The 14,139-nt window shown below is 53.9% G+C and overlaps 1 protein-coding gene across 1 annotated transcript; it reads right to left on the minus strand.

The window, feature by feature from the left end:
• Positions 1–2,481: 2,481 nt before the first annotated feature.
• Positions 2,482–13,724, minus strand: PIN1 (peptidylprolyl cis/trans isomerase, NIMA-interacting 1). The gene is made up of 4 exons (XM_036240457.1): positions 13,627–13,724; positions 11,449–11,661; positions 3,479–3,589; positions 2,482–2,594 (listed from the first exon to the last, which is right to left on the minus strand). The coding sequence occupies exons 1-4, from the start codon at positions 13,682–13,684 to the stop codon at positions 2,485–2,487; spliced, it is 492 nt and encodes a 163-aa protein (XP_036096350.1). The 5' UTR covers positions 13,685–13,724; the 3' UTR covers positions 2,482–2,484.
• Positions 13,725–14,139: the final 415 nt, after the last annotated feature.

A 14,139-nucleotide genomic window follows, 5' to 3' on the forward strand; every position in this document is an offset into this window, starting at 1 on the left:
ACACCTATATATCCAAGCAAAGACAGGCAGGAGTAATTCCCCCACACCCCTCACCAGGCCAGGATCATCTGTCCTCTGTGCGCTTTAGGCTAACCCTGACTCCCTCTCATGGATGCGCACCTGGCTCCACTGGGAAACACCGTGGCCCATCCTGTGGCAGCACTCGCATTACTCTGAGTTGAGGGGGACCCAAACTGGCCCTGCCCTGTAGCCACAGAAGCCTGGGCTAGTGCGCAGGGCAGAGGGGTGGGCACCAGCCCCTGGGACAAAGTTTGGCTGGGAGGGAAGACTACACTGTTGCCACCATCCTGAAGGCCTGGGATTTACGGCCCCACTTCTGGGCAGGGGCGGGAGGAATGTGAGCAGGTGAGGAAAGCCACAGCTACTGGATCATGAATCAGCCTGATACTGAGTGAGCTCTGGGGACATGTTTATCTAACAGTGATGTCCTTTTGTGTTTGGGTTTTGGCTGCTGCACAGCTAGACAAAGGGGAAGAGGGTCCACAGAGGCAGGGGGTCACACCCAGATGGGGGGGTGGGGTATTCCCAGGGTTGCACTGGACACATACCTAGAGACAACTTAGTTACTCAGCCACATGCATGCTTGAGAGAGGGAGAGAGAGAGAGACAGAGAGAGAGACAGAGAGAGACAGAGACAGAGACATGGATGCCCAAAGTGACAGGGATGCACAAAGACCGTTTGTCTGCCAGCCAGAACAAGAAAATACACACCCCTCTCCCTGGCAGCATCTTAGCCACCAGGGAGCCCAGAGACACCACTGGGCCTTTGATGTTGAAAGCACCCCCTCTCCGGTGACCGTTCCCTTTGAAGCAGACCTCCACAAACCCTCCTGCCCCCCAAGCACTCACTTCTGATCCTTCCCAGAGGAACCACTGGGCCAGGAGGGGTGCAGCTGCTCCCTCAACCCCACACAGCTGTTGATGCAAACAGTGGGGCTGCTTGCTGCCTGCCTTGTGCTCCTCCATAGGCGATGGAAGATTCTGCCAGGAGGTGCAGCCAACTAGCCAGCTCTCCCCAGCCCACTGGAGCTGAAATTCATTAAACCTTCCTAATGACAAATGCTCCAGCAGGAGGCAGGCAGAGAGCAATTGCCCCAGAAACCTGCCAGATGGGAACTGGCCCAGGTGACTGTTTGAAACTCAGGCCTTTATTAGACTTGGCCCTGGTGCCTCCCTTGGGGTCAAGCCAGGCAAGGCTTTATTTTGCTCAGTCCTTCAAGCCCTGGTAACCTGCCCCCCTACCTCCGCCACTTCCTCCCCATGTGGGTGGTCCCCATTAGGGGTGGGCAGAGTGGGCATAACCATCTAGCAGGCCCATAAACCCCCAGAATGAACTCTGAGCCCCTAGCCCAGGCCCTGGCACAGGGGCAGCTGTGAGGAGAGGATGGAGACCAAGTAAGCCACACCCACAGCCCCCACCCTAAGAGGGTGAGCCCACTACTCTGCTCCAAGACAGCACCCTCCTCCTATGTTCCAGCACAGGGTCTCCCCAGCATCTGCAGAGGCAGCAGGACCCAGGTACAACCTGCCAGAAGAGCTTGCGGTGTGACAGGGAAGAAGGCATCAGGGTGCAAGGCATAATTCATTCTAACCGGGGTGCCCTGTGTGTGGAGGAGTGGGGGTTATGTGTACAGGGAGCATCCAGGGCAGAAGGGCTTAAATCTGGTTCCCCAAGGATCTCTCCCAGATATCCAGCTCCACCTGACCTGCTAAATCCAGAGCTGGGAGACTCAAGATAGGGTCCCTGAATTCTAGAACACCGAGTTTGAGGACTGCTGGTGCTGAGTGGTGCCCCATCTCCCTGGAGTCTGGATGCTGGGATGAATTCCTAGAGGATGTCCTCAGGCCCAGAATGTAGAGAGGCTTCTCAGGAGGAAATGGACACTAGGGGTGGCAAGAGAGGACTGCTCCCATGACAGTGACCCCTCACCTCAGCAGGAGGAAATGAGACACAGGAAGCAAAGCAGTGGTTCCAGGTTTAATGGAGGGTATGGAGGGTGCTGCACTGTTGCTCAGGGGGCCCCAAGGCAGTAGCAGCTTAGGCCCTACACAGAGCATTTGCCTTTTGCAGTTTAATAGAGGAACATGGCATAACAAGAAACAACGTAAGGTCCTCCTACCCCCGTCCTGGACATGGGACAGCTCAGCTGACTAGGCCTTTCCTTTGGGACAGGTCACCCCCACCCCCAGGTCTGGGAACTCTGGGAGTCTCCCCACACCGCTGCCCTTCCAAAGTCAATTCCCAAAGAGAAAGGAATCTGGGAACAGCCCCAGCCTGGGGCAGACAGAAGCCCCAATGGTGCAGAGCCCCCCTCCTAGCCATTTTGGGAACAATAAATACTGTGTGACATCAGCAGGGAGGGGCACCCATGCTTGGCTGGCGGCAGTAAGCAGGGTCTGCAGGCCCAGCCACCCAGCCCGCCCCGCCCCACCCCACAGGCCAGGCCTGGACCACCCGCCCCCTCACTCTGTGCGCAGGATGATGTGGATGCCGGAATCTGTGAACACGGGCCCGCTCATCTCCCCTGTCCGAAGCGCAAAGGAGGCATCTTCAAATGGCTTTTGCATCTGACCTGGGGAAATATACGGGATGATGTGTGGGGGTCAAGACTGGGCAGAAGCTCCGACCAGGCAGGGCAGCCAGATGGGGCTCCTGCCTGTGCCCAGCCTCACACTCATCTGTCACTTGGTTTATGGCCCTGTCACAGTGCTGAGCAGCTCAGCTGGAGGTGGCAGGGCCATTAAAGAGGCCCCAGGAAGCCTGAAGACAGCATGAGGGATGTCAGGCAGAGCTGCTGTCACTGCTGCATGCTTAGAGATGCATTTTAGTGATGAATTCGTCTCCCTGGGCCCATTTCCCAGCCCCTGCCACATCGTCTACCCCATCTGCCTCCTGGAGTGGGCAGCAGCTCCCTGTTGGTTACCCAACATTCCTTACCCCATTCTGAGCATCTTGGGGATGGAAGAAAAGGAGGACAAAGAGGAGGAGGAGGTGGTGACCTGGTCCCCTCTGCTCTTCACTTCCCACTGCCCCAGCCTGACAGCCCTAAACTCGGGGCTGCTGATCCAACTCATCCTCCCCTCATCCCTGGCTCCCCACCAGTGAGGGTGGGGTGGAGGATTCTGGAAGACTATCCTGGGGCTCTCAGGGGTCCCTGCCTCATACTCCCAACAGAAGGAGAGGCAAATGGCAGCTTGGTGGAACTGTAATAGAAAAAAATGTGTAGAGACACAGAGACTGACTCCCCAACTCAGGAGAAAATGATTTGGGGAGAAGGCTCTACAGTCACCCCTGTGCCCGCCAGCCCTTAAGGCAGCCTCTGAAGCTTGAGGGAAGGACTGTGCTGCCACCTGGTGGAGCCTGAAGGCCTGTGTGGCAGGGGCCATTTCATCCATTTTCTACAGGCTGGTGGGCCAGAGGGTACTCAGGGCTTGGTGGTGTCCATTATTTGCTCACCTCTGCTGAAGGCACCCAGGTCTCCCCTGGCCTTGGCTGAGCTGCAGTCACTGAACTGTGAAGCCAGAGATTCAAAGTCCTCCTCTCCTGACTTGATCTTCTGGATGTAGCCTGTGGACACACATAACATGAGGCACACAGGAGACCTCCATGTTGGGGTGGGATGGGACAGGGCAGAGGGCTCCAGGTGGAGGGTGGCACATCACTGAGAATGGGGCTGTGCCACCTCTGCTCTATGGTGTATGCGCACCATGCACATTTGAATACTTGCCACCCCCACCCACAAATGCCTTTTCCCTGCACACATGTGCATGCACACTCATGCCTGGAGTCACAGGAGTCCACACACTGTGACCCTGCAGTAATCTGAACAGCCATGCTGGTCTCACACCCCATTCCTAAACCCCCACTCCCTTTATCGTTCTCCCCCACTCTACACAAATATAACAGGAACTTAGGTGATCTCTTCCCACCTCCCACACATAATGTAAGAAAAATCTACCTCCAGGCCCACAGGGGTGGACAGCAAGAAACAGAACAGACAAGAGGGATACTGGAAACTAGGGCCGCCTAAGAGTCCCCAGGGTAGAGGTGGAAAAGTTTTCTAGAAACTTCTAAGAGAAAGGCAGGAGGCCAGGATGTGAGCCCAGCTCTGCCACAGGGGCTGGCTGAGTGTTCAGCTATGGGTCTCAGTTGTCCTATCTGTCAAAAACTGGAGAAAGGCCTGGTGGGCTCACTGGGGTGTCATTGAGAGACTGAGGGAAAGGACACGTGTCGTTCCCATGGATTAGGCCCCAGGGGCAGCGACACGGCTTTCCTCCCAGCTGCCCCAACAGGATGTGTTGGCAGAGCCCAGAGTTTCTGTGCAGCCCAAACTGTCCCCACTAGGTACCAGTTTCCTCTGGATGGAGAGGGAGGCTGGGACTGACAAAAGGAAAAGGATGTCTGAGGACGAGGGCTCCCAGCAGAGGGCGCCAGGGTGCATGACCGAGCATCTGTGTGACTCATTTGGGGATCAGAGCACAGAGGACTCTGTGGGTACAGGTATGGAAGAGCCACCAGGAGCCTTTAGAGCCAGAACCATTCTGCCCTCCCTGCAATGCCCCCATCCTGCTCCGACCAGCTGTCCTGGAACATGAATGGGCATCCCTGCTAGACTCCTCCCTGTGCCCACAGGCTCAGCCACCAGGCGAGCTCCAAAAACATCTGGCCCCAGACCTCCACTCAACCAGGGCCTGCATGGCCATCCTGACAGCCACTCTCCTGGGGGCATTCTCTCTGAGGCCGCAGGACCACGTACCCACCCGGCTTAGCAATGAGGCACCAACCCATGTCAAATGGGTGGGTTACCCCGTCACAGCTGCCAGGGAGTTTCTGCACACCAATGTGATACTTCAACCCGCTGCTCCTGTCTGACCTAAACAAGACAGCGACACACCTGCTTGGTACCTGAGCACCACAGGTACACTGCTGATTAATCTACTTGGTACTGAGGCCTAGACACCCAGCCAGGGCCATCTGCCTGATGCTGGGCTGCCGCAAACTTCACCAGGTCGATCAGCCTCAGAATCCTGTTTAACCTCAAGGTCACTATCACCCATCTGCCAGGGACCCCAGTTAAAACAGCTCAACCAGCCCTGGCCGGGTTTGGCTCAGCGGTTAGAGTGTGGGCCTGCGGTCCAGAGAGACCCGGGTTCGGTTCCCGCTAAGGGCATGTACTTCGGTTGCGGTTTGTCCCCGGCCCTGGTTGGGTCGTGTGGGTGGCGACCACTCGATGTGTCCCTTTCACGTTGATGTTTCTCTCTCTCTCTCTCCCTCCCACTCTATCTGAACAAAATATCAAAAAAATGTCCTCGGGTGAGGATAAAAAAAAAACAAAAAAACAGCTCAACCATGGTTGTATGCCTATCACCCATCTCACTGTACATCACGGCAGCAACTGCAGTGTCCAGGTATCTGATCTGCTTGATTCTCCCACAACCATTCCAGTCACCTCTGCCTTCTCTGTGTTCCTGCCACTCTTGTCTTGTCCTTACCATCCCTTTGCTTCTAGTATTGTTAGTCATCTTCCAGCAGACTAGTGACAACCTACACAGTGCGGGCATGGAGTGAGAACTTGAGAAATGTCACTTGCTGTCACCATTCTCCCTGCCATGCGGGCTGCATGTCCCATGATGAGGCTGTCCCTACTTCTCTCTGATCTGTCCATCCCTGGTCTTCTTCGATGGCACATCTCAGTCTGCTCTGATGTGACAGAAGCCCCACTTGCTATAGCCTGCATGCTATGGTGGCTTCTACCGACAATGCCCTGGTGTGGTCGGAACACCCCCCTGGGGCTAATGGTGGTGCCTCTGTGCCAGATGCATCCATAAGTGATTCCGACCAGCACCCAATGTTACCAGGATACTCCTCCTCCTCCTCTTCTCCTCCCTGGATTTCTGGTTATCTCCCTGTCCTCACCCTTGAAGCACCAAGGTTCCTCCTCCTCTCACTTTTGTCTGGACCTCAGTTCGCCAGCTGGGGAATCCTGAGCACACAGTGAACCACCCCCTTCCTGTGCACTTGCCCACCTTAAAGAGACATGACTGTTCACATGTGCCCAGCACCTGCAGAGCCAGGCCCAGACCTGAGCCCATTGAAAGCATCACCTGGCCTCATCCTCTAGCAGCTGAGGGCGTGGGAAAAACTGTGGGGACCCTCAAGAATAGATGGCCTGGCCAAGAAGTACACACAGTGTGAATGCAGGCACTACCAGCCTAAAAATCAGATAAAAGGCAAGCTTTTAATCACCTGCCCCATAGCTCACAGCACCCCAATCTTCATCTGACCAGCCAGCTCTCTTAGAAAACATTCTGCTTGGATGGAGCCTGAAATGGTATTTTTCCTCCTCAGTCTACCTTTCTAGAGGCTGACCTTTAGGGGTCTGGTTGTGGCCACAAGTCAAGATGCAAATGAACCTTCAGACCCGTGTGCCCTCAGCTCAGTCTTATACCATCCATGATGTCCCTCCCAGTCCTGCCCTGCTTCTTTGCTTCCCTCAGCCCCATCTACCCGTCACCTCAATGGTGTCCATAATACTACACTTGCTTGGGTATCTCTTTCCACCTGGAGCTCATCTGCTGTCTTCTGGTCTCACTTGGGAGCCTTCCTTAAGACCCTGCTCTGTGAGGTGCCTCCTGTGCCCTGCATTTAGCCCTGTCCTGTTTGTGTGTCTGTGGCCTACCTCATACTGGGAAGACAGGGGCTGGGTCGGCCGTGCTCACTGCTGTGTACCCAGCACCTGGTGCTGTGCACAGAACAGGTGTTCACTAATGTTGAAGGAATTCATGAATAAATGAGAAACAGGGCATGGGGAAAGAGGGAGAGGGACATGGTACCACAGCCTGCATCTTGCTCTGCTTCTTAACAACCCACCACTGGGCTCTGTAGGCAGAAATGCTGGAATCTCATACTTTTCCTGTGAATTTCAGGTCCAAGTGCTAAGGAGGAAGCAAGAAAGGAAGTACAAACAGACCCCCTGGCCTTTTCCCGGCAATGCTCTGGCCTCACCTGACTGTGTCAACACCAGGCACCAAGATGGTGCACATCCAACCCTCACCCAGTGGAGCTCCAGCTGGGACACTGACTGGAACGAAGCAGACCAGGGCGGTCTCTCAAGGAGCTCCCAGTCTGGAGCAGGCACCTTTCACCTGCTTTGGGGAGTTCAGGAACTTCTGAAACAGGATACACAACAGAAGAGCAACTGCCTCCGCTGGCAGATCACAACACAGCCCCGAGGCTGAGGAGGGTGGACTCTGAACCTTCACTGCTATGTTCAGATCCCAGCTTTACTGCTCTTGAGCTCCATGACCCTGGTGGGTGACTTTCCCTCTTGGAGCCTCACTTTCTTGACCTGTAAAATGGGCTAATTTGCAGTTCTAACTTTAGAGGACTATTGTGAGGAGGAAAGAAGTTACTGCTAGAGCAGGGCCTGGTCCAGAGCAAGGCTTTGCGTTACTAGCTCTCAGTCCCCATAATATGGACTGAATTGTGTGCCCCCAATTCATATGTTGAAGCCCTGACCCTCACAATGTGACAGTATTTGCAGCTGGGCCTTTACAGAATTAAGGTTAAATGAGGTCATGAGGGCGGGGCCTTGATCCAATTAATGTCTTTATAAGAAAAGACATCAGAGAGCTCCATCTTTCCACATGGGCACCACCAAGGAAAGGCTGTGTGACAACAATAAAATTACCCAAGGGAAAGTGAGTGAACAAAGGGGGTGATCTTTGACCCTAATGTTTGGAGATAAACAAGGGAAGACGCCTGTGCAGGAAAAAGGTGACAGGCTTAGTTCTGTCATCACAGAAGTCCCAAGATCCAGCAGAAAGCTAGTAGTCTGGGAGTCACTGACCTAGACTGGGGAGATATGACCAAAAACACTCACTGACCCTTGATTCTGGGCATGAGTGTGTTTGGGGGGACAGCTGTTCATACCAGGGCCTCCCTGGGACCCTTAGGTCTTGGGGATGTGGGTGCAGAGGGATGAAAAGCAGGTAGGGAGGGCTTCTCCATGGCCTGGTCTCCTCAGACAAGGACCCAAGCAATTATAAGCAGCCAGTTCTCGGATCTCTGATAGCCCCTGGCCACAGCCCAGCAGCTGCAAAGGAGCCGACGCTGAGAAAAGGAGCATCAGCAGAAAACTTGGATGTGCTGGTTCTCACTGCAGGCAGCCTGTCCCCTTGGGGCAATGGGGAGCACTGGCTCTAAATGGATACTGATGAGACTCCAGAGCAGGCTGCCAGCTACAGAGTGTGCTGCCCAAATCCTCATCTCCTGATCACCTGGAACAAGCCCATGACAGGGGAACATTCACTTCCATGGGAGAAAAGAGAAGGCCCAAACTCCCCAAGCTCACTGACATGGTACCACAGCCTGCATCTCGCACTGCTTCCTAACAACCTTGAAGGAGACCTGCCCTAACCCCATCTCAGTGTCTCAGGACACTGAGGCCAAAAGAGGGAGACCCCTGCCCAAGGTCATCAGAGGGTCTGCATGCTGAGCCTACCGGCCTCCTGCGTCCCTGCTCAGAGCTCTTTCCCCAGGCCTCAGGGAAGCAGCAGGGGCTGCCTGTGAGCAAAGGCCTTGTCTTGACCTTGGCCTCCACCATACATGCCTAAATGACTGAGGTCAAGGCTCTACCACGTAGACAGTGAGCACCAGACACTTGAGCCCATTGCTCTGCTGAGTACTCCCTGGATCTTCATGGCACCATGTCCCCATTTTACAGAAAAGGGAATGGAGGTTCTGAGAATGAACAGTTACTTAAGTCCACACCAGAATCCATGTCTGTGTGACTCCAGGGGGGGCCCACACAGGTTCTGACTTTACCCCACCCCCGCCCATTTAATCCATCACCCATTCCTCTATATTCTGCCTACTAAATCTCTCTAAGCAATCTGCTCCAACCCTCCCATCCACCTCCAGTTCAAGTCACATCATCTCTAGCTGCAATTCCTCCCATAGCTTCCACCAGGCCCTTCAGCACAGGCAGCCATGCCCTACCCCTGCTAACCCTAGTCTGTGTCTACTTATGGTTAATCCCCAGGGCACAGCTGCTTACTGGGAGCACCCCCACCCCAGGTTACCCTCTCTAAGACCCAAGCCAACTTCAGCACTCTCCATCCTAGAGATGGGGGAGGCATCCTCACCTGCCACTCCCAGGCAGTCCCCACAGCCTGACAGTTTTCCTTCCAAACCACAATGAGATCTCACTGTGCCCACCTGCCATGTCTTGTCAGATTGTTCCAAGAGTTTCTGTCTCTGGCCTGGCTGCTCTGCTGAACCCAAGCCCACACTCAGTTGCCTCCCAATGTCTCTTCCCCAGGCCCAGATTTAGTGAGTCCCTCCCCAGACTGCATCTCTTCCCAAGTTCCCTATACCAGTGCTAGTACCTCTTGCTACTCAATCTCAGGTGCCTGTTACCTCTTGTTCACTTCAGAACCCTCAGAACAGGGACCACTTGAGCTGGGAGGACATCATCTTCAGATTCTCTCTGGGTTTTGTTCCCACCCACTTCCTACTTTTCCCCTGGGGCAGCCAGGCCCCCCAACCCTTCCCCATCACTCACAGTTGGTCCCAGCCAGCCTGGGCTCTGGACTTTCCTGCTTTCCTGGCCCTTCACCCTCCAGCCACACAGTTCAGAAAGCACACCACTGTGGGGTCCCTCTCGGGGTCACACTTAGCCATGTGTTTCCTGCTATGACCAGGAAAGACCCAACTCTTTGCCTCACTCTGGGCCCTCCTCAACCTGGCCAGGATCTGTCCTTCTTTAGTTCCCTGCCAGGAATCCTTCTTGCTTCCTATTGGTTCATGAAACAGTGCTGTGAGTGCTAACATGGGCCACGCTGTGTACTGAGTGGTGGGAACACAGTGGGGAAAGAGACAGATCTAGTCCCTGCTCTCATGAAGCTCAGGAGGTGAACTTTTTAATCTGCCTTCAAGATTCTGTGCAAGAACTCATATCCTCTCTACAATGTTATGAGGTATGAGGCTAACAGGTGCCATTTATTGGGTCAGATGCCATATGGGGTGGGGGTGTGCATGTATGCCAGTAATATCCTACAGGCCAAGTACTGGACCAAATTACATGATAGTTAAACAACAGCTAATACTGACTGACTGTGTACTCCTTGCCAGGCTTGTGCTAACAACAGCAACAATCATACTCACCACTAGCAATTATAGAACATTTACTAGATGCCAGATATTGTCATTTGTGCTCTGAGGTGGGTCCTATTATCATAATACTAATTTTATAGGTGAAAGAGAGTGAGGAGTGAAGCTGAGATGTTAAATAACTTGCTCAAGGTCACACAGCCAGGACCTGGCAGAGTCAAATGAGAACTCAGGCTGTCTGGAGGTGGATGAGGGACCAGCTATGTGGGGTAGGAACACCCAAGGAGAGGTCTGGGGTTTCAGGTGGAAGAGGCTCAGTGGATTATGAACCACATGAGATCCAGACCAGCACTGTTCAACAGAACTTCTTGCAAGGACAAAAATGTTTTATATCTGTGCTGTCCAAGACAGCAGCCACTAGCGACATGTGGCTACTGACCACCTGAAGTGTGGCCAGTGTACCTAAAGAACCAATCCTTAATATTCAATTTTAATTAATTTAAGTAGACATAATCACATGTAGGTAATGGCAGCCATACTGGACAGCTCTAGATCAAGGTTCTGCCAAAAAGGGCCCACAGGCCAAAGCCTGCTATTTTTGTAGTTTTTCTGGCATACAGCCATTCCCAGGTGTTTACATTTTGCCTACAGCTGCTATCATAGCAGAGTTTACAGACTGTATGGCCCCCCAAACCTACAATATTTACGTTCTGGCCTTTTAAGAAAAAGTTTGCTAACCACTGTTCTAGATTGTGAAGAAAACAGAGCAGAAGGAACAGCCTCTTCTCTTCAGACAAAATTAACTTACAAACTGCTGGCCAGTTCTGTGCTGCTACCTTTCTAATCCCCCTACCTCCAGACCCACTTCTCTATGTGCTGCAGAACTCTGCTTGATGATATTATCAACAATAGCTCCCACTGACTGTGGGCCCACTGTGCACCATGCACTGTCTTATCTTACTGAATTTTCGCAACAACCCCAAGAAGCAGGTATATGATGATGCCCATTTTACAGAGGTGAAAACTGAGTCTCAGGGAGGTGACTTGGGTCCCCCAAGGTCATAGAGCTTACAGGGGTCTGTCAGCTCCCAAGGCTGGGTCCTCCCATTCCTACAGATGGAAAGAAAAAGGACAGGTGGCCATGTGGGCCAGGCTCATGTCATGTACAGGCACTTCTGTGTCAGCCAATGCCACACCTGACAGCTGAACAAGCTGGGGTGGAGGGTCTGGTGTGATTTCTACAAGACTTGCTCTGGCCCCCTTGGGGAAAGGTACCCTCCCTCCCCTCAGACCCGGTCTCCAGCCCTGCTCACTGTTGATCAGCTCCAGGGCCTCCTCCTTGGTGCGGGTAATCTTCTCTTGCCTCCAAGACGAAGGCCGCCGTGACTGGCTATGCTTGACCAGCAGGTGTGAGCAGCGGACCCTGGTGGGTTCCCCCTGTCCATTTTTGCCACTGCCACTGCTGTTGCCACTTGGCCGCTCCCACTGGCTGGCGTTAGTGATGTGATTGAAGTAGTACACCCGGCCTGGAGGAAGAGGAGGTGGGAATTCAGCTGGGACTACTCATAGGACAGACACCACCCTGAGGCCAGAATTACTGACTGGCCTATGAGATATCATGATGCAGCAAATCCACTGTGTGTCCACCACATACCACAGGCCCTTAGGGAGCTAACATTCTAGGTGGGGACAGATCGCCACCAGTCAGGCAAACAAGACAATGATAACTTCGGCCATTGATAACTTCAAATAACCCAGAGCAACAACAGAGAAGCTAGGGTGGGGGAGATGAAGTGGTTCAAAGCATGTACTTAGCATCTGGACCACCTATTCAAATCTGGCTCTGCTACTTACTCTCTGTATGACCTACCTTCCCCAGGCCTCGATTTTCTCACCTGTAAAATGGCGATGACAACAGTACAGGCCTGTTGGGTTATTATAAGGACTGAATGAGTTCACATTTATAAAGTGCTTAGGACAGTTCTTGGCATACATTAAGAGTATGAGAGCTATTACTATCTCCATTTTCTAGATAACAAAACTAGGTAACATTTCCTAAGTGTTTACTGTGATCCAGGCATATTATGGAGGGAGGCAGGAACTGTACACGAGTGTGTCAGATACCAAAGCTCTGATCTTTTCCCCTACAGTGTGCTACACAAGGGACCAGCATTAATGGGGGCCAGACGTTACCGTGGGACTGAAGAGCATGGAGTGAACATGGCCTATAAGAAACTTGAAGTGGGAGGGACTCAGTAGAAAGGGTGTGTCATTCCAGGGGCCCAGAGTTTGCCTGGGTTACAAGGAGGACTTGTGCCCTTACTGTGAAGTGTGAAGGGCTGATGGTATCCCCTGAGGAGGGCTGTCAGGGTTGAGCAAAGCAGAAATGGCAGAACAGGGAGCCTAGAATTGAGCAGAGCATCAGGTTTATGCCACAGGCCACAGCCACAGGCCAGGACTGGAGCAAGGTGAGTGACAGCTGGGCCACTGGTGATCTCTAAAACTCTGACAATGGACTCTATCTCCCTGAATAGTGGTGGTGAAGTGAGCAATAAGGCCATCAAACTTCATGGGGTTAATGTGGAAAATCGATAATGTATGCAAGATGCTCACCAGAATTATTACTGACTATAACTACTATGGGCAATGAAGGCAGTGGAATAAGATGCTAGGCCTGCTTCTCTGCAGTTTGCAATGTCAAGGGCATGGAGCTCTAGAGCTAAACTGGCTGGGTTCTAATTCCGTCCCCCCTCCCCCAAATGAATGACCTTGGGCTAGTTCTTTAAATTTTCTGGCCTCGGTTTCCTCACCTGCAAAATGGGGGTCATGACTGCGGACTTCCCAGAGTTGTGACCATTCAGAGAGAAGACACATAAAACGCTTGGCACAATGCTTGGAGCTAATAAAAGTGCCCTGTTGTTGACATTATTATTGTGGATAAGCCTAATATCGGACCCAAGAACAGGGGCCCTCCTCAAGCAGAATATCACCATGGACTCAGGATTAGGTGTGGGTGGCAGGCGTGGTAGCAGAAGTAGGTTGTGCATCCAAGGCCGGGATACAACCTGGGACCACGCCCTAAGCATGGGCTTGGGGTGTCCTCCCCCAGGGGCGAACCCCCAGGGCCCGGCGGGATGCGGAGATGTTCCCCCGCGATGTCAGGTGCATTAGGCCAGAAGGTGTCAGCCCGATCCGCAGGACCAGGGCCATCGCCCAGAGGAATGCCTTGGGATCACCAGTCGCTCATCAGTCGCTCACCACCCCCCCGCAGCGCACTGGGCCTCCCTGGCCCCGTCCCAGCCTCAGTTTTCTCCGGCTTCCCGGCTCCAGAGGCTCCAAGCCTCAACAGGGCGGGCCGGGGCCGTTAACCGGGACGACGCGGAGCCAAGACCCCACGGGAATCGGGCGGCGGCGCCGCGCCCGAGGGGCGAGCTCGAGCCTTGCTCCCGCAAGCCCGCGCGGCCCCGCCCCAGCCCCGACCCCCGCGGCACCTGAGCTGCGGCTCATGCGCTTCTCCCAGCCGAGAGGCAGCTTCTCCTCGTCCGCCATCTTCCCTCCTGCTGCAGCGCCTGCTCCGCCTCTGCCGCACTGCTTTTGCCGCCCGCACCCGCCCACCACTGCCGCCAATTGGCTGGGCGCGCCTTGCACAGGGGTCTGGCGACGACGCCCACTGGGCACTTTACTTGGACTTATGGCTTTCTATTGGTCAGAAGAGAGAGTGGGTGTGCTCCACCCGCCCCTTTACCTGGGTCCCGCCCCTTTCTCTCCTGGCCCCTAAGTGGTGAAGAAAGGATACACTCCCGCCTCTCAACGCCCTTTGGCAAGCTTCAAAGAACTCCCGACCCCTCCTTTGCGTCCTCAGCCACAGAGCCTATCTGATTGGCTACTGCAGCAGTAATTCCGTGTTCCATAGCCGTTTCTGGAGGGCCGCAGCCCTCTATACGGAAGTGTCTGGCTGGTGTGAAGGTAACGGCAGCCCGGCCCGGTGCTTGGAAGATGCGGTG

The sequence above is a fragment of the Molossus molossus genome, unplaced genomic scaffold, assembly GCF_014108415.1.
Source record: "Molossus molossus isolate mMolMol1 unplaced genomic scaffold, mMolMol1.p scaffold_m16_p_4, whole genome shotgun sequence".
Taxonomy (NCBI): domain Eukaryota; kingdom Metazoa; phylum Chordata; class Mammalia; order Chiroptera; family Molossidae; genus Molossus; species Molossus molossus.

Excerpts from the sequence above, each read along its gene's own strand:
- PIN1 (XM_036240457.1), bottom strand. The coding sequence starts at position 13,684 with ATGGCGGACGAGGAGAAGCTGCCTCTCGGCTGGGAGAAGCGCATGAGC. Across the intron at positions 3,590-11,448 it reads GGCCCTGGAGCTGATCAACA|GCTACATCCAGAAGATCAAG; the intron begins GTGAGCAGGGCT and ends GTGTGTCCACAG. Across the intron at positions 2,595-3,478 it reads CCTGGGTGCCTTCAGCAGAG|GTCAGATGCAAAAGCCATTT; the intron begins GTGAGCAAATAA and ends ATATTTCCCCAG.